The sequence below is a fragment of the Amblyomma maculatum genome, chromosome 5, assembly GCF_055883805.1.
Source record: "Amblyomma maculatum isolate TAMU_Amacu chromosome 5, ASM5588380v1, whole genome shotgun sequence".
NCBI lineage: Eukaryota > Metazoa > Arthropoda > Arachnida > Ixodida > Ixodidae > Amblyomma > Amblyomma maculatum.
In genome coordinates this window covers 31,976,918-31,997,376 of record NC_139348.1, presented here as the reverse complement: position 1 = coordinate 31,997,376, position 20,459 = coordinate 31,976,918, and the positions used below count along the sequence as shown (strand labels likewise).

Sequence of the window (20,459 nt, the reverse complement as noted above, 5' to 3'; positions counted from 1 at the left end):
ATACAGACATTAATACGTAAAAAGCTATCAGCAGAAGATCTCAGGCCAGTAGCATTTTGATTGACATCTTTAGTCTCTGTGTATGCTCGTCCAAGAAACGCAGTACTTAACCTTTGGCTGGGTTAAGCATATTCATCATTCATACTCTGGAATTGCGACACTAATCGATGATGATTTTAACGCTCCGCACACTGTACGGGGATATGATTATGATTCAAAAAGGGGGCGATCAAGTTCACACTGCTTTCAAAGAAATGGAATTTGCAAGGCTAAATGATCCAGGGGTCGCAACACTACCTGGAACCCGAACACACTCACCAGAAGGTATAGCGGAGGCGATTGATAAAATAGGAATAATATCCCCATTTACCAAATTGGAGTGATTGGCTGCTATAGAAGAAGCGAATGGTAAAACTCCGCCTGGACATGATGATGTTCCTAATGACGTCTTCAAGAATTTAGAAGGAACCGCAGTTGACAATTTGTTGGATGTGGTAAATGAGGTATGGCAAGGAGGAGAGGTCCCACTCGGCTGGAAACACTCGGTAATGGTCCCAATACCAAAGGCTCGGAAACCTCCCACAAGTATAGAATCTTTGCGGCCTATCTCGCTAACATTCACAATTTGGAAGATTTATGAAAACATGATAGCCACCCACATGTCATGGCGGTTGGAAAGTAATCAAAAATAACATGCTTGGCACAGAAAATGGACTGGCTATGCTGGCTGAAGAGGTCATACACGTGTCGCCCTATAGCCACCTTGTACACACTGTAGTGGCTACCGACGTGGCGAAGGCATACGACAACGTGGTATATGCCAAGATTCTTAGCAACATGGAATGTACGGGCATTCCCTTACAGGTCATAAAAGCAGTACATAATCTGTTTAAGGAGAGGACGTTTTCTATCTGGATAAACGAAAAACAAATTGGCAATTACATCTCGAACAGAGGCGTGCCACAATGGTCAGTGGTATCACCTTTGCTATTTAATATGGCACTGATCCCATTGGCGTGGAAATTAGCTGAAATATCAAAAGTGCGGTTCATGGTATACGCAGATGATGTCACGATTTGGTTTGCTCATAAACAACATAGAAGCTGTATCTGTGAGAGGCTTTACATACCATAGATGAGTGCGTCCAAGATGCAGGTCTGGAATTGTCACCTCAAAAGTCCAGCTACATTCATGTTGCAAACAAGAGTGGAAGAAAACAATTGGCAACGCGAACAGTCATCATAAAGATTAGAAATCAGGCATTGCAAGAGGTTGAAGAGTTCAGAGTTCTTGGCCTAGAAATTCACAAAACCGGCAAAGAAACACAATGGCATGATAAGGTGAAAGGTAGCTGCGACTTCCTTAAACTTGATAAAACGCATTTCGTCTAGAGGAGGAGGAGCTCGAGCGGACATGGCAATACGTTTTGTACAATTGGTGTTACAGCCGAGGATACTATACCAGGCACAATTACAAAGACTCACGAGGCGGCAGTAGGGGGAATTGAAAATAATAAATAGAAATGCAATGCGCACAACCTCGGCTTTACCAAAATGTACCCCTATCCCTATTCTCCAAGACTTTGTACAGCTGATTATGTTGGCAGAATTAATTGAACAACGAGACACAACAAGAAATATGAAGCGAAAGTATGTTATGCCCATAGCATCCTTGTATGACGAAGTGACAGTGCAAACACCAACAATGGCTGACCTCCCTCGATCCTTAGCCCAGTCACACAACTGCCTCACACTTTCAAAACGCCGAAAGGCATGGAATGCCTGTTGCTCAGTGGAATGGCGAGTCTCATCACTACGCGCTGACAAAAAAATAGTGAAATGGAGGGTACCTTTAATTAGGCCAGGTGCTTTAAAAGGGGAATTAAGAGTGAATGTACCCAAGAGTGCTAACGTAGTGCATTTTGTGGTTCTTTCCTTATTTCTCCGAAAAAGACGAAGTCATTGTTAAAATGAGAAATGCAACTGAAAGCGTTAAAAAGAAAATGAGCCCGGAGACGCCCGCCGTCTCCCAGCTCCAAAAACCGTTTCGCACTCAATATTTCCTTTTTGTATGGCATCAATATGCGCAATAAAAACAAGACAGATCTGAGTACAAGAAACTGCAAGGAAGCTTGCATTACCACAAAAACCAAGCTAAGCGTGTGTTTTCATAAATGAGTGGTGTGCCTCTGGATAGGTTCATTTATGACTGTAAAGGGTACACTTTCGATCGGATCAAATACAAGAAATGCTCAAAGCATATTAAGACTTCATCAGCATGACAAGTATAATGCTTGAAATTAGTCTATATTTCAAGGTTTCTTTTCTCTCGGCCTTGTTAAACTTTTTGAATGTTGAATCTCCTATAACTAACAAATTCAGGGATTAGTGATTAAATCTTTCATGAACCATGAACCATTCTAACTCATAACTAGGCATCTATTTAATTTATAACAAGCAAGTTATCTGTTAAATATCGTTCTAAATTCAATCGTGATGATGTTAATATTTAGAAAGAGCACCTGGATGAAACCACTCTCGTGGTTGCAGTTCGCTGGCACCATGCTGGCACCAGTCAAACATGCTACCGTGGCCATGGTGCTTATTCTGCACGTGGTTCAGGAGACTCTACCACACATGGGCAGCCAGGTCTCCTCTGCCAGCACCAGCACTAGCTGCAAAATAAAGGTGATTGATTATGGACTTGGTCCAAAGTCTAATCAATTCACAATCTGCGGAATTTGAGGCGGTGAGAAGCTTTTTCCTCAGCCCTGGAAGGAGAACATGGGTATCACTGAAAGTGACGAAGCATGTTGTCTTTGTGATAAGTGCATTCTTCTGCAACGGACCTTTGCTTACGTGCCACGTTTAAAAGAGATGAGTCGTCTTCGCCCAATTGGTCCTAAGGTACTTCCGTACCTGAAGATCACGATCTGTTACTATTTCATTGATTGCAATGTCCTGGCTATCCAAAGAGGCCAAGGCCCTCTTCAGGCCCTCCAACTCCATGTTGCCACTGCTAGTGACTTCAGTAGACAGTAAGAAATTGTATATTTAAATAATGAGCTAGGCTTCCGGAAAGAAACCTGTAGTGAAGACTAGTACAAAATGCTTTCTGTTCCACTAAACATACTGCTGTGGCAGCTAGCCCATCAGAAAACAAATTTTTCGAAAAACAATTCGTGGCAGACAAGTTTTCATTGTCTGCTTTGAAAGCCACCATGAAAAAACAAACTTTTAGTCCTGAAGCACGGTATGCTGCATATTTGTTTGGCACTGACTTTTCCTTCCATACTACTAACCTGATTCCAGACGTTACTAGACACATAGGCCATAGATACTAGCACATATATGTCATACTTACCACCATATTTTCTAAAATAATAAATGCAATGCACGTTGTGGTTTTTGATCATACTGCTGGCTGTTTTTTCTCATACTTTCATCAATTCTTTCTATAATTACTTTACTTCAAATTATCCAGAAAGCATGAGTGGCTGTTGCCTCCCTTAGTGTGTATCCCACTTCCCTACATTTATTTGCTTACGTGCCTGCTAGGCTGAACACACGCCAGTAAAGGTGACGAGTTATCTTAGCATGTAAGAAAAATGAAGGGCATGACTAATGGTTAGGTGCTTAGCAGAATTTTCTCTCACCTGCACAAGCTGGACATCAATGGTTTTAGATGTTTCGAGTAAGGAGTACGTGCCATATTTTGCACTATAGCCTGGTGAGTCTGCTCGGCTGTCCCCAACAAGTTTTGACCCATTGTCTCTCACTTTCAGTGAGACACTTTCAGTGCTCCGCTCCTTTTACCACACCTTGGGTAACAAAACAACACCATATGCTTTGTGACATGCTTGCAATAGAATTGAAAAGTTTCGGTTCCTGACTTTTGTTTGGTCAGAAATACACATTTTCTTAGCAATGCATGCAAAAGTTCACCACAGGTTCGGCTCACAAAATCTACACACCTTCTGCACTCTGGAAATAAGAGGCGGCTCTGTATGCGGTCATACGTTCGCCTGCTAAAGCAAGCCACTCCAGCATGGTTTATCAAATGGAGGACCTGAGTAGGACTGCACCCTGCAAACAGAATTGCGGCGGCAATTGCAACATTTCCGCATGGAAAGTTTTTTGCCTTGGCTGACTCAACCAAGTACAGCAGTGACCCTCCTCACATGTTGTGATGACGGGCATTGAGCTAGACACCTGAAAATTACAAAAAGATTGCAATAATGAACCAATGCAAGCCTGTGGCTTCTTCAAATGCACACGCTATGACTAGCACTGCTCTCATTGAAAAATTATTATAAAATGAGGCTTCATAACAGAAAGTGGAAGGAAACAATTTCGGAGACATTCGGATCATTGTAATTTTCCTGTGACAAGTACACATTTAGTGCCACTTTGAACAAATAACATTGACATTAGTGGCATTCCTGCAGTTTCACATGGTGAATTATAGGGTAAGTAGTTACAGAGTGCACTCACGTCGTGGTTAGTTTGGCAATCTCACTTCATTTGGTCAGGCTAAATAAGGAAATAAATAAGTAAATAAGTAATAAGCAAGCAAGTCTCAACATCAGCACATCCCTATAAGGTTATAATATACATTTTGTGCAACTTCGCAGGATCGCATTCACTCGCTCTTTCAGCATTTGTTTGAGGGGCAGGTATTAGAGGGCTTATGTGGCTAGGCTTATAATGCAAGCATGGGTGAGGCGAAGTGTATTTCGCTCACGTAAGCCAGCCCGGTGATTTGCTATGCGGGAAATCAGTGTGGTGGTCTGTTGACTTTGTGTATGGAAAGAGTATGACTTCTGCGTGTGCGCCATGGGAGTGAAGAACTAGACCCAGTACTCGGATTTTGGATACTAGGAGGGTAGGACGGGTATCTAACGTGAGGAAAATCGGCGGACTGCCAGAATCGCATTGCTTGGGGCGTTAGAAAAAGAGTTCCAATTTTGAGGGGAAAAAGTTAGGCCATGTGCCGGTATATAAGTGTCGATGTTTTTAGTGCAAATTGTACGTGTCGTTCTTTTTCGGCATCAGTGCGGCGGATAGCCCAGACAGTGATGTCGTCGACGTAGAGGCTGAAATGGATGTTGCGGACTTGAGCTAGTTTTTCGGGTATGTGAAGAAATGCTTCTCCCACGGTTTTAAGGGTCTGAAGGACTACCGAATGTGTAGCATTATCGAATGCCCTAGTAAGATCCATACCTAAGACAGCTTTGGTGTAATAAGTTTGGAACTCGAGATGGGGGAGGGGTGATGTTTTAGCTAGGCCGGAACGAAATATAAGCATGCAGGTTGACATGAGATTTTTTACTTTTAGATATTCACAAAGTCTGGTCTGGAGTACATGTTCCATTAGGTTGCCGACCAAAGAGGTTAGGGAGATGGGCCTGAGGCTTGAAATGAGCAGAGGTTTCTCAGATTGCAGTATACAGACAACTTTGGCCTATTTCCAACCTTCGCTGGATCATGGAAAAAGCAAGAGAGTTCCAGAAACCCATTTACTTCTGCTTTATTGATTATGCGAAAGCGTTTGACTGCGTAGATCACAGCAGATTGTGGCAAGCTCTCCGAGAGATGGGAGTTCCAATTCACCTCATCTGTCTCCTCAGGAACCTGTATGAAGGGCAAGAGGCCACAGTCAGAACTGGGCATGGTCTTACTGATTGGTTTCCGATTGAGAAAGGGGTGAGGCAAGGCTGCATACTGTCGCCCTGCCTATTTAACCTATATGCAGAGTGCATCATGAGGAAGGCCGGTCTGGACGAGTCTTCAGCTGGAGTGAAGATTGCTGGAAAACGTATCAACAACCTTAGATATGCGGATGATACCACTTTAATGGCAGAAAGTGAAGTGGAACTCAAGAGACTTCTGATGCGCGTACAAGAAGAGAGTGAGAAGTTTGGGCTTAAACTGAACATTAAAAAGACGAAGATCATGGCGTCTTGCCCTATCAAGTCCTGGAGCATCAATGGACAAGAAGTGGAAGCTGTGACAGATTTTCTGTTCTTGGGCGCCAAGATTACCTCGGAAGGAGACTGCAGCCATGAAATTAGGAGACGCCTGCTTCTGGGAAAGAGAGCAATGGTTAGCCTTGACCGCCTAGTAAAGAGCAGAGACATTAGTCTGCCAACCAAGATCCGTATAACCCGTGCTATGGTCTTTCCAGTTGTGATGTATGGATGCGAGAGTTGGACTGTGAAAAAGGCTGACCGCCGAAGAATTGACGCGTTTGAATTGTGGTGCTGGCGAAGACTCTTAAGAGTTCCTTGGACTGCCAGAAGATCAAATCAGTCGATATTGTCGACCATAAACCCTGACTGCTCATTGGAGGGTCAAATTCTAAAGTTAAAGCTCAGCTACTTTGGTCATCTGATGAGAAGAGAGGAGTCGCTGGAGAAAGATTTGATGTTGGGAAAGGTTGAGGGTCGCCGGAGAAGGGGTAGGCAGCGAACGCGATGGTTAGATGGCATTCTCGAGGCATTGCAGATGAAGCTATGTGATGTTAAGAAGATAGTGAGAGACCGGAAAGCGTGGCGTGACATGGTCCATAGGGTCACGAAAAGTCGGACACGACTGAACGCCTGAACTGAACTGAACTGAAGAAATGCTATGTTGAATAGTATAGGGGAGAAGATTGCTCCCTGGTGCTTAACTCGTGCTCCTTGCGTGATCCGTGGAAGGCAGTGGTCACCAAAGGTAACTGTGGCTGTGCGCTGACTGAGGAAGCCTCGGATGTAGTTATACAACCTGGCGTCATCTCCCACGGTTTTAAGGGTCTGAAGGACTACCGAATGTGTAGCATTATCGAATGCCCTAGTAAGATCCATACCTAAGACAGCTTTGGTGTAATAAGTTTGGAACTCGAGATGAGGGAGGGGTGATGTTTTAGCTAGGCCGGAACGAAATATAAGCATGCAGGTTAACATGAGATTTTTTACTTTTAGATATTCACAAAGTCTGGTCTGGAGTACATGTTCCATTAGGTTGCCGACCAAAGAGGTTAGGGAGATGGGCCTGAGGCTTGAAATGAGCAGAGGTTTCTCAGATTGCAGTATACAGACAACTTTGGCCTATTTCCATTGCGTCACGGGACAGTGCCCATTTGCCAGCACTTGTTAAGGTGTTCGGAAAAGACGACAATTGATTGTGCATCGAGTTTCCGGAGTGCCTTAGTATGTACCCCATCCGGACTGAGGGCTGAAGATGTGTTAAGCCTCTGGAGCTTAGCCTGCACCTTTGATTCTGTGATGGGTTGGTCGAAGAAGTCGTTTTGGCGTCCCGTTTAGTCGAGGCTTATTACAGAAGGGTATGTTGGGAAGTACTGATTTCGTAGTTCTTGAAGAAGTTTCGGTGATGATGTATCGCAAGTATGTATTAATGTAGTGAGGTTGTCCTTTTGGGTAGTCTAAATCATTGTAGTCTATTGCGGGTCTAAAAAGGTTTCAAGTCTGAAATAGACTCACATTTCCATGTAACTTGTTGCATAGCGATTCCCAGTTATGTCGTGAAAGAGTCTCTGCATTTTTCTCTATCTCTTTGTTAAGACGGGTGAGGTGGCGTCTAAGCATACGGTTCTAACGCTACCGTTTCCAGCGTCAATCTAGGCCACCTTTAGCCTCCCATAAATGTAGGAGGCGGGAGTCAACTGTGTCGCTTGGGCAGTCATCTAGTAAAGGACAGGTTACTGTCTGGATTTCGCTTTTTAGTTGTTTGGACATTCAGTGGTGTCACTGATGGGGGCGTAGGCGTGGACATCTCTACGCAATCGGAAAGAATTCCACATCTGGAAAGTTTAACCTCTAGGAAGCCTACAGCCCTTATAAAAATGCATGTTGGGTGTCTATAGAAACTCGGATCAAATGTGTCAACATACGCTGTTGAAACTCTATTGATAATCATCGACATCTTTGAAGGTGCCATGTTGACCCCATGTTGAGCTCTTTTGGAATAGTGGCCCATGTGTTTCTTAAGAGCGCTTTTCGAATTCGCACCACTGAAATTCTGTTGATTTCAGGCTCAACTGCTTCAGAAACTCTGCAAGTGGCGCTTTTTGATTTTCTGCTACCTTTCCACTCCTGAACAACAGAAAATAGTACACGACCATCGGTTTGCCAGGAGCAGACATGAGGTGGTTTTCATTAATGTAAAAGTAGTACAGTACATCTCCTAGCTGCGATAACTCACCACATTATATGTTCTGCTCGACCAATCAACAATCCTGTCAGATCAGTGCTTGGTAATGATAAGTATAGTGAGGCTTAAAAGAGCAAAAAAATGATCTTGTTATTTTAAGCCCGATCATACATGCTCACTTAATAACGTATACTCTGACCTGGCTAGATTGTTGATTGGTCGAGCAGAACATAGAATGTGTTGACTGATCGCAGCAAGGATATGTGCTGTATTACTTTTGCATTAATTCAAACCAGCTCGAGTCTGCCCCTGGCTAACCGTTGATCATACATCATTTTCTGTCGTTCCGCAGTGGAAAGGGAACACAGAATTAAAGTGCTGTTACGACCGTCCATCATCCGCACTTGCGCGCTCTATTGTTCGCCTGTGGGCATGGATAAGTGCTGTGGATATGTGCTGTTGGTACAAGGGCGCTAAGTGAGCCTGTTTCCAGGAATCCTGTTTTGTAAGCCTGTTTTGCGTTGTGGACACCCTGCAAATGCCAAATTGACCCTGTCAAGAGAACGTCTAGAAAAACACAAAGAAATGTCCCCCTGCGGGAAATAGCTGGAAGTGCTTTCGTTCAATTGTTCACCCTTCTCGTCGAGAAGCGCTATGGTCAAATAAGGAATGCCTATTGTCCAAAGAAGGCGACAGAGTGACACGTCCGCTGACGTACAGGACAAGAAAGGAGCAAGGTGATTACGGCCATTAGAGGATTTCCCGGGAATGCAGGAAAGATTTGCAACTGTCGGAAAGGGACAATGCTGGGAGCAGTAAGCGGCGCGCACGTGCACTTGGGTTTCTGAGAAGGAAATCCACTTACCGGAACCAGCCTACCGGATCTTTGCTGAAGAATAGAAATGTACCTCCTCGCCGTTCCCAAGCTTTTCCCGCCAACAAGTGACCAGGCCAACGAAACAATGCCGGGCCAGTCAGTGCTTCAGACCATCAGTGCAGTGATGTGTTCGATTGGATGCCGATATCTGAGGGGCGTGCCCTGGATTTGGTTGGTCAGCATCTTCAGAGAGGGGCTGGACATAGGGGATTTTAAGGACGTTGCAGAGCACGAAATGCCGCTCTGAGCCCTGGGTAAACGACTCATCCAGATGCTTCTCGCTATGAACTCTTAACGCTTGCCATTTTGCTAATGTACCCTTCTTTTTCATGTAAATAATCATGTAAATAAGTTTTCTCAAAGTGCCATAAAACCTGCTTGTATATATTTTACCAACTTCGAAGATTCAATCCTTCATCAACCCCGAGTCTCTGCACGCTACCAAGTGAAGGCCGGGTCAACTTAGTCTCAGCGTCACGACAACTGGGGGCAGCGGTGGGATCTGAATCTACAAGCCACGACGACTGGTGACCAGCGTTGGGATCTGGATCTACAAGCTACAACATCTGGTGATTGGAGGTGGATCAGAATCTACAAGCCACAACATCTGGTGATCGGAGGTGGCTTCTCAAGCAACAAGCAGGAGCAACAATCGGCCAACAAGAGAGCAGCTCGGAACATCGATCGCATGTGTGGGTGAGTGCTTGGCTTTTCTTCTGATGTGGACCAGGTTCTAGAACAGGGTTAGATTTTATAACTGGTAAAAAGCGTTGAAACGCCTTTAGGTTTGGTAGTTTGCACAGTTGTTTTGGAAGTAGCCGACACTCGGAGCGATCATGGACCTACAAAAGCTGCAGAAACCGGAATTGTTGCTATTGTGTGAGGAATTGGGAATTGATACAAGTGGTTTGGCACGAAAACCCTTGATTTTAAAGGCAATCAATGATTTGGGAGCCGATGATGAGGAGCTCAGTGAAGCATGGAACCTCATCGGTCAAAAAAAGGAACAGCTCAGACAGCAGAAAGAGCGGGAAAAAGAGGAAAAGAGGCGTGAGCGTGAAATTGAAATTGAAAGAGAAGCGAAAAGGCTGGAGCTAGAAATTGAGCTCCGGAAATTAGAAGTAGAGTTCAGCAAGAGGTCGGGAAATTGTCCCCAGCTAGCGGTACCTCTTCTCAACAAGGAGGCAGATTTTAAGATGTCAAAGTACATGCAGCCATATGTGATATCAGGGGATATCGGTCTGTATCTGGCTAACTTTGAGCGAACCTGCGAAAAACTGTCCTTCCAGCGAGACACTTGGTCTCAAAGATTATTGACGGTTCTGCCCTGCGAGGCAGCGGAGGTTGTCGCGCGGCTGAGCAAGGAGGACGCGGACAACTACGAGAAGGTCAAAACTTGCCTTCTGAGAAAGTATAGGCTTAGCGCCGAGGCGTTCAGACAACGTTTTCGGAACGCTACTAAGTCCAGAGACGAGAGTTACCCTGAATTCCTGTATAATTTAAGAGTCAATTTGGGCGAGTGGCTAAAGAGCACTGATTCCTACAGTGATAGGGACGCTGTAGTCGAGCGAATTCTTTTGGAGCAGTTTTATAACTGCCTCCCAGAAAAAGAAAGAAATTGGTTACAGGACCGAGGCGACATTAGGTCGGCAACTGAAGCTGCCGAACTCATTGAGGAGTATGCTTCGCGCCGACAATTCAGCAACCCAGCAGTGGATAGGCCCCGCAATCCCAAGTTGAGTGTGATTAACCGTCAGAAAAGGCACTTTGCTAGATGTGCAAACGAAGAAAGGAAGGCTTCTTCAGGCAAACGCCCTAGAAAGGACGGCAGTGAGAAAAGCGTGGAAGTAACCAACGCGCAGAACACAAAGAACAAGCTTGAGGCTAGGAAGCCGCTCACACTTTAGGTGTAATGAACAGGGTCACATTGCCGTCACCTGCCGGAAGGAAAAGATTGCTTTCTCGTATGTCAGTGACTGCGATGAAAATATGCAGCTTTTGGAACCTTACATGCATGACCTAGTAGTCAAAGGGAAGCCTTGCAAGGTACTGCGCGATTCGGCCGCAACGATGGATGTTGTCCATCCGGCGTATGTGTCGCCTTCCGACTATACAGGTCAGTGTGCATGGATCCGCCAGGTAGTGGAGGAACAGAGTGTGTGCTTGCCAATCGCGAACGTGGTCATCGAGGGCCCTTTCGGCAAGTTAAAAACCGAGGCTGCCGTTTCAGGAAAGCTTCCTAAGTGCTATCCGTATTTGTTCTCCAACAAATCGGACATGCTACTGCGAAAGAGGGGCATCCTTTTCGGAGACAGAGTTGTGCAAGCCTTAACACGTTCAAAGGCGCGAGAACTAGCTATACTGCTCATTCCAGAAAAATCCACAGCGGAGGAAACAGCAGTTAAAACAGTGGTCGATGCGGAAGATAGCAGGTCAGAAAACTTTGAGAGCGAGGCATCTCAGATAAGTCAACTTGAAAGTGAGCTTGATGAGACGCGGAATGAGGACGTTCTTGAGAGTAACCTCTTGCCGCCAGTGTCTAGTAATCTCACGAGACTTTTAAGTGGAACCCGAGAGGACTTAGCTATGGAGCAAGCCAATGATCCTAAGATACAGGAGCTTCTCAAAAAGACGGAGCAGAGAGGAGAACTAAAGAAATCCCAGCTGTCCAATTTGGGCGAGATAATAACAGAGTTTGAGGCCTGCTTCGTGGACAGGCCAGGCAGGACTGATTTGACTGAGCACGATATTGAGCTGACTTCAGACGTGCCAGTGCGATCAAGGTGCTACCGATTCGCTCCAAGGCAAAGAGAAATTCTGGATAGGGAAGCAACTCGCATGCTAGAATTGGGAGTAATAAAACCCTCGGAAAGCGATTATGCTTCGCATATGATCTTAGTAGAAGCTCCAGGTAAAGACCCTCGGCCTGTGGTAGACTACCGAAAGCTAAATTCTCTCACCAGGGATCAAGTGTATCCTATTCCGAATATTGAGGAGAGAGTGGAACAGGTCAGTAGAGCGGCATATGTGACTACGCTGGACCTTACTCGAGGATACTGGTAAGTACCGCTCACTGAAAGCGCCAGCAGATACGCGGCTTTCGTCACTCCGACGGGCAGCTACCAGCCAACAATGATGAGTTTCGGGCTCAAAAATGCTCCATTTTGTTTTTCCCAAATCATGGATAGGGTTTTAAAGGGGTGTGAAACATTCGCGGTGCCTTATTTAGATGACATTGCGGTTTTTTCCGACTCATGGGCGGACCATATGGTACATCTAAGAGCTGTACTGAGCCTTTTGCGTCAAGCTGGACTAACCGTAAAGGCCGAGAAATGTTGCCTGGCAAGGGCGACCGTGGACTACTTGGGTCACAATGTAGGTCAAGGTTTCAGGAAACCCAGCGAGATTAAGGTTTCTGCGGTAGCAGACTACCCGCGGCCGAGCACGAAGACGGAAATTCGAGCATTCCTGGGTCTGATTGGGTACTACAATCACTACATCCCTAACTATTCAGCTTTGGCCAGCCCTCTGACCGACGCTCTCCGCAAGACAGAACCGACAAATGTAGTCTGGAACGAACAAAAGGAAGCCTCCTTCGTAAACCTGAAGGCTGTGCTGATTAGCCGTCCGGTATTGCGAGCTCCAGACTATGACCGAGAATTCACGGTCCAGTGTGATGCAAGTGATCGAGGGCTAGGTGCTGTTCTCTGCCAGAGAGATGACGACGGTAATGAGCACCCTGTGCTCTACCTGAGCAGAAAACTGAGTTCTAGAGAGAGGGCTTAATGCGCGTCAGAGAAAGAGTGCGCTTGCATTGTATGGGCCATTCAAAAATTGCAGTGCTATCTTGGAGGGGCCAAATTCACCGTAGAGACGGACCATTGTCCCCTGGCTTGGCTGCAAACTGCGACATCGAAGAACAGTCGCCTTCTTAGGTGGAGCTTGATTTTACAGCAGTACAATTTTGAAATAAGATACAAAAAGGGGAAGTTAAATGGGAATGCGGACGCGCTTAGCCGCTCTTTCTAAGCGGTCCGAGATGTTCCTCACCATGTATCCAAATTGATAATCAGGTTTTTTTTTTTTCGTGCGCTTGTATATGTGTGACTATGTAAAGCAGCACGTTTGGTTTTCTAGGAATACGTGGGTCCTGAACGTCTTGAGAGTGGGCTTTTCTCGAACAACAATGGCAGTTTTCTTTTAACCTGGTCTCTTCAGACGGGAGCCGAGTGCTTGCTTGGACATGTGGTTGAGTTTCAGACAGCTCGGGCAATTTGGCCTACGACAATCAAGACAACGCGACAAGCAACAGCGAGCTTCAAGCGTTTATGTGCAGGCCATTAAGTCGTCTCTTCATGCAGCAGCTGCGACTGCTGCCCTCCGAGACTCTTCTGGCGGGGGAGGAGGCTGTTACGACCGTGCATCATCCGCACTTGCGCGCTCTATTGTTCGCCTGTGGGCATGGATAAGTGCTGTGGATATGTGCTGTTGGTACAAGGGCGCTAAGTGAGCCTGTTTCCAGGAATCCTGTTTTGTAAGCCTGTTTTGCTTTGTGGAAACCCTGCAAATGCCAAATTGACCCTGTCAAGAGAACGTCTAGAAAAACACAAAGAAATGTCCCCCTGCGGGAAATAGCTGGAAGTGCTTTCGTTCAATTGTTCACCCTTCTCGTCGAGAAGCGCTATGGTCAAATAAGGAATGCCTATTGTCCAAAGACGGCGACAGACTGACACGTCCGCTGACGTACAGGACAAGAAAGGAGCAAGGTGATTACGGCCATTAGAGGATTTCCCGGGAATGCAGGAAAGATTTGCAATTGTCGGAAAGGGACAATGCTGGGAGCAGTAAGCGGCGCGCACGTGCACTTGGGTTTCTGAGAAGGAAATCCACTTACCGGAACCAGCCTACCGGATCTTTGCTGAAGAATAGAAATGTACCTCCTCGCCGTTCCCAAGCTTTTCCCGCCAACAAGTGACCAGGCCCAACGAAACAATGCCGGGCCAGTCAGTGCTTCAGACCATCAGTGCAGTGATGTGTTCGATTGGATGCCGATATCTGAGGGGCGTGCCCTGGATTTGGTTGGTCAGCATCTTCAGAGAGGGGCTGGACATAGGGGGTTTTAAGGACGTTGCAGAGCACGAAATGCCGCTCTGAGCCCTGGGTAAACGGCTCATCTAGATGCTTCTCGCTATGAACCCTTAACGCTTGCCATTTTGCTAATGTACCCTTCTTTTTCATGTAAATAATCATGTAAATAAGTTTTCTCAAAGTGCCAATAAACCTGCTTGTATATATTTTACCAACTTCGAAGATTTAACCCTTCATCAACCCCGAGTCTCTGCACGCTACCAAGTGAAGGCCGGGTCAACTTAGTCCCAGCGTCACGACAACTGGGGGCAGCGGTGGGATCTGAATCTACAAGCCACGACGACTGGTGACCAGCGTTGGGATCTGGATCTACAAGCTACAACATCTGGTGATTGGAGGTGGATCAGAATCTACAAGCCACAACATCTGGTGATCGGAGGTGGCATCTCAAGCAACAAGCAGGAGCAACAATCGGCCAACAAGAGAGCAGCTCGGAACATCGATCGCATGTGTGGGTGAGTGCTTGGCTTTTCTTCTGATGTGGACCAGGTTCTAGAACAGGGTTAGATTTTAGAACTGGTAAAAAGTGTTGAAACGCCTTTAGGTTTGGTAGTTTGCACAGTTTTTTTGGAAGTAGCCGACACTCGGAGCGATCATGGACCTACAAAAGCTGCAGAAACCGGAATTGTTGCTATTGTGTGAGGAATTGGGAATTGATACAAGTGGTTTGGCACGAAAACCCTTGATTTTAAAGGCAATCAATGATTTGGGAGCCGATGATGAGGAGCTCAGTGAAGCATGGAACCTCATCGGTCAAAAAAAAGGAACAGCTCAGACAGCAGAAAGAGCGGGAAAAAGAGGAAAAGAGGCGTGAGCGTGAAATTGAAATTGAAAGAGAAGCGAAAAGGCTGGACCTAGAAATTGAGCTCCGGAAATTAGAAGTAGAGTTGAGCAAGAGGTCGGGAAATTGTCCCCAGCTAGCGGTACCTCTTCTCAACAAGGAGGCAGATTTTAAGATGTCAAAGTACATGCAGCCATATGTGATATCAGGGGAGATCGGTCTGTATCTGGCTAACTTTGAGCGAACCTGCGAAAAACTGTCCTTCCAGCGAGACACTTGGTCTCAAAGATTATTGACGGTTCTGCCCTGCGAGGCAGCGGAGGTTGTCGCGCGGCTGAGCAAGGAGGACGCGGACAACTACGAGAAGGTCAAAACTTGCCTTCTGAGAAAGTATAGGCTTAGCGCCGAGGCGTTCAGACAACGTTTTCGGAACGCTACTAAGTCCAGAGACGAGAGTTACCCTGAATTCCTGTATAATTTAAGAGTCAATTTGGGCGAGTGGCTAAAGAGCACTGATTCCTACAGTGATAGGGACGCTGTAGTCGAGCGAATTCTTTTGGAGCAGTTTTATAACTGCCTCCCAGAAAAAGAAAGAAATTGGTTACAGGACCGAGGCGACATTAGGTCGGCAACTGAAGCTGCCGAACTCATTGAGGAGTATGCTTCGCGCCGACAATTCAGCAACTCAGCAGTGGATAGGCCCCGCAATCCCAAATTGAGTGTGATTAACCGTCAGAAAAGGCACTTTGCTAGATGTGCAAACGAAGAAAGGAAGGCTTCTTCAGGCAAACGCCCTAGAAAGGACGGCAGTGAGAAAAGCGGGGAAGTAACCAACGCGCAGAACACAAAGAACAAGCTTGAGGCTAGGAAGCCGCTCACACTTTTGGTGTAATGAGCAGGGTCACATTGCCGTCAACTGCCGGAAGGAAAAGATTGCTTTCTCGTATGTCAGTGACTGCGATGAAAATATGCAGCTTTTGGAACCTTACATGCATGACCTAGTAGTCAAAGGGAAGCCTTGCAAGGTACTGCGCGATTCGGCCGCAACGATGGATGTTGTCCATCCGGCGTATGTGTCGCCTTCCGACTATACAGGTCAGTGTGCATGGATCCGCCAGGTAGTGGAGGAACAGAGTGTGTGCTTGCCAATCGCGAACGTGGTCATCGAGGGCCCTTTCGGCGAGTTAACAACCGAGGCTGCCGTTTCAGGAAAGCTTCCTAAGTGCTATCCGTATTTGTTCTCCAACAAATCGGACATGCTACTGCGAAAGAGGGGCATCCTTTTCGGAGACAGAGTTGTGCAAGCCTTAACACGTTCAAAGGCGCGAGAACTAGCTACACTGCTCATTCCAGAAAAATCCACAGCGGAGGAAACAGCAGTTAAAACAGTGGTCGATGCGGAAGATAGCAGGTCAGAAAACTTTGAGAGCGAGGCATCTCAGATAAGTCAACTTGAAAGTGAGCTTGATGAGACGCGGAATGAGGACGTTCTTGAGAGTAACCTCTTGCCGCCAGTGTCTAGTAATCTCACGAGACTTTTAAGTGGAACCCGAGAGGACTTAGCTATGGAGCAAGCCAATGATCCTAAGATACAGGAGCTTCTCAAAAAGACGGAGCAGAGAGGAGAACTAAAGAAATCCCAGCTGTCCAATTTGGGCGAGATAATAACAGAGTTTGAGGCCTGCTTCGTGGACAGGCCAGGCAGGACTGATTTGACTGAGCACGATATTGAGCTGACTTCAGACGTGCCAGTGCGATCAAGGTGCTACCGATTCTCTCCAAGGCAAAGAGATATTCTGGATTGGGAAGCAACTCGCATGCTGGAATTGGGAGTAATAAAACCCTCGTAAAGCGATTATGCTTCGCATATGATCTTAGTAGAAGCTCCAGGTAAAGACCCTCGGCCTGTGGTAGACTACCGAAAGCTAAATTCTCTCACCAGGGATCAAGTGTATCCTATTCCGAATATTGAGGAGAGAGTAGAACAGGTCAGTAGAGCGGCATATGTGACTACGCTGGACCTTACTCGAGGATACTGGCAAGTACCGCTCACTGAAAGCGCCAGCAGATACGCGGCTTTCGTCACTCCGACGGGCAGCTACCAGCCAACAATGATGAGTTTCGGGCTCAAAAATGCTCCATTTTGTTTTTCCCGACTCATGGATAGGGTTTTAAAGGGGTGTGAAACATTCGCGGTGCCTTATTTAGATGACATTGCGGTTTTTTCCGACTCATGGGCGGACCATATGGTACATCTAAGAGCTGTACTGAGCCTTTTGCGTCAAGCTGGACTAACCGTAAAGGCCGAGAAATGTTGCCTGGCAAGGGCGACCGTGGACTACTTGGGTCACAATGTAGGTCAAGGTTTCAGGAAACCCAGCGAGATTAAGGTTTCTGCGGTAGCAGACTACCCGCGGCCGAGCACGAAGACGGAAATTCGAGCATTCCTGGGTCTGACTGGGTACTACAATCACTACATCCCTAACTATTCAGCTTTGGCCAGCCCTCTGACCGACGCTCTCCGCAAGACAGAACCGACAAATGTAGTCTGGGACGAACAAAAGGAAGCCTCCTTCGTAAACCTGAAGGCTGTGCTGATTAGCCGTCCGGTATTGCGAGCTCCAGACTATGACCGAGAATTCACGGTCCAGTGTGATGCAAGTGATCGAGGGCTAGGTGCTGTTCTCTGCCAGAGAGATGACGACGGTAATGAGCACCCTGTGCTCTACCTGAGCAGAAAACTGAGTTCTGGAGAGAGGGCTTATTGCGGGTCAGAGAAAGAGTGCGCTTGCATTGTATGGGCCATTCAAAAATTGCAGTGCTATCTTGGAGGGGCCAAATTCACCGTAGAGACGGACCATTGTCCCCTGGCTTGGCTGCAACCTGCGACATCGAAGAACAGTCGCCTTCTTAGGTGGAGCTTGATTTTACAGCAGTACAATTTTGAAATAAGATACAAAAAGGGGAAGTTAAATGGGAATGCGGACGCGCTTAGCCGCTCTTTCTAAGCGGTCCGAGATGTTCCTCACCATGTATCCAAATTGATAATCAGGTTTTTTTTTTTTCGTGCGCTTGTATATGTGTGACTATGTAAAGCAGCACGTTTGGTTTTCTAGGAATACGTGGGTCCTGAACATCTTGAGAGTGGGCTTTTCTCGAACAACAATGGCAGTTTTCTTTTAACCTGGTCTCTTCAGACGGGAGCCGAGTGCTTGCTTGGACATGTGGTTGAGTTTCAGACAGCTCGAGCAATTTGGCCTACGACAATCAAGACAACGCGACAAGCAACAGCGAGCTTCAAGCGTTTATGTGCAGCCCATTAAGTCGTCTCTTCATGCAGCAGCTGCGCCTGCTGCCCTCCGAGACTCTTCTGGCGGGGGAGGAGGCTGTTACGACCGTGCATCATCCGCACTTGCGCGCTCTATTGTTCGCCTGTGGGCATGGATAAGTGCTGTGGATATGTGCTGTTGGTACAAGGGCGCTAAGTGAGCCTGTTTCCAGGAATCCTGTTTTGTAAGCCTGTTTTGCTTTGTGGAAACCCTGCAAATGCCAAATTGACCCTGTCAAGAGAACGTCTAGAAAAACACAAAGAAATGTCCCCCTGCGGGAAATAGCTGGAAGTGCTTTCGTTCAATTGTTCACCCTTCTCGTCGAGAAGCGCTATGGTCAAATAAGGAATGCCTATTGTCCAAAGAAGGCGACAGAGTGACACGTCCGCTGACGTACAGGACAAGAAAGGAGCAAGGTGATTACGGCCATTAGAGGATTTCCCGGGAATGCAGGAAAGATTTGCAATTGTCGGAAAGGGACAATGCTGGGAGCAGTAAGCGGCGCGCACGTGCACTTGGGTTTCTGAGAAGGAAATCCACTTACCGGAACCAGCCTACCGGATCTTTGCTGAAGAATAGAAATGTACCTCCTCGCCGTTCCCAAGCTTTTCCCGCCAACAAGTGACCAGGCCCAACGAAACAATGCCGGGCCAGTCAGTGCTTCAGACCATCAGTGCAGTGATGTGTTCGATTGGATGCCGATATCTGAGGGGCGTGCCCTGGATTTGGTTGGTCAGCATCTTCAGAGAGGGGCTGGACATAGGGGGTTTTAAGGACGTTGCAGAGCACGAAATGCCGCTCTGAGCCCTGGGTAAACGGCTCGTCTAGATGCTTCTCGCTATGAACTCTTAACGCTTGCCATTTTGCTAATGTACCCTTCTTTTTCATGTAAATAATCATGTAAATAAGTTTTCTCAAAGTGCCATTAAACCTGCTTGTATATATTTTACCAACTTCGAAGATTCAATCCTTCATCAACCCCGAGTCTCTGCACGCTACCAAGTGAAGGCCGGGTCAACTTAGTCCCAGCGTCACGACAGTGCGCGTTAATAAGAAACGAAATAAGGATTGCATCGTTGCTGAACCCATACCATCAGCTGGGTTGTTTATTCGCTTTATTTCAATTCATGCGCAAGATATGACGCCAGGCAGTTCTTTGTGTAAGATGCTGATACATCCGGGAACTCCTCGCATGCGTAAATAGAAATAAACAATGGAAATCATAATTAAGGTGTGGTATATACTAACCAAAAAATAAAGCGAGGCGATCTGTAGGCTGGCCCACGTCATAGGTCAAGAAATTGCAGTTCTTGTCTAAAATAAGTTGGCACTCTTTTTCACTGCTTAGTTAGCATCGCCGCTGCTTCCAGAACTCGCCTGCATTACCCTACGGCGCAGGTACCGTATCGAAATAGTACGACACTGTGCAGAACAACCCGTCAAGAACGGTCACCATTTAAAAGAAAGAAAATGTCGCGTCCGCGGTAGTGACAAACCTCGTTCTCTTTATCTCTCTCCCTTCCACCCCGCCCGCTTTTCTTTTCGACGAGGCTGGCTTGCCTGCCGGAAATATGTACATACGCGCTTCATTATCTTGTAGCACATACTGTACAAGACTGGCATCAACACGAAAAGGAAAAGCAAAACACTCACCGAAACGCAGACGCTCAGTCCGCCCCGCTTTTCGCGTTGAATCCAAAACGCCTGCGACTGTTCAACTTCTTAAACACGTTCTCTTCGCGCAGAAGCACTATCACAACAACGGACTCCTCCAAAGAGTTCAGTGCGTACGGTTCTCACTTCACTTCGCGCTCCGATGTGAACAATACAAACTTGGCGATAATCGAAACCAAAGAACCTCCACACGATGCTTCGCTCATAGTGCAACATACGACCACGGTGGCGGGAAAGCGCCAACTGACCCACCGCAGCACTCACGCATACCCGCGTCGCCGTGCAAAGCAAACACATGCAGAAACGGGACGCAGAAAAACGGTTTCACTTCGGGGAAAAGGGGAAGCCGCGGCCACGGCGTGAATCCGGCCATGCCAAGGCCGCCTCGGTGAGGAGAAACGGCCGAGAAGGCAAAGCAGAGACACCGCGGGGAGCTCCCTCCGAGCAACAGGAAGCAACCCCGACCCTCCCGTCTTGCTGGCGCCCGTCCACGGGGC

General features: G+C 46.8%; 1 protein-coding gene across 1 annotated transcript in view; it reads right to left on the bottom strand.

Annotated features, from left to right (window-relative positions):
- Positions 1-2,617: 2,617 nt before the first annotated feature.
- Positions 2,618-20,459, bottom strand: part of LOC146187964 (zinc finger BED domain-containing protein 4-like) — a 44,039-nt gene continuing 26,197 nt past the window's right edge. Inside the window, exon 2 of the mRNA XM_084604963.1 lies at positions 2,618-2,674. Within this exon, the coding sequence (XP_084461089.1) occupies positions 2,618-2,674 (57 nt within the window). The remainder of the gene's footprint in view (positions 2,675-20,459) is intronic.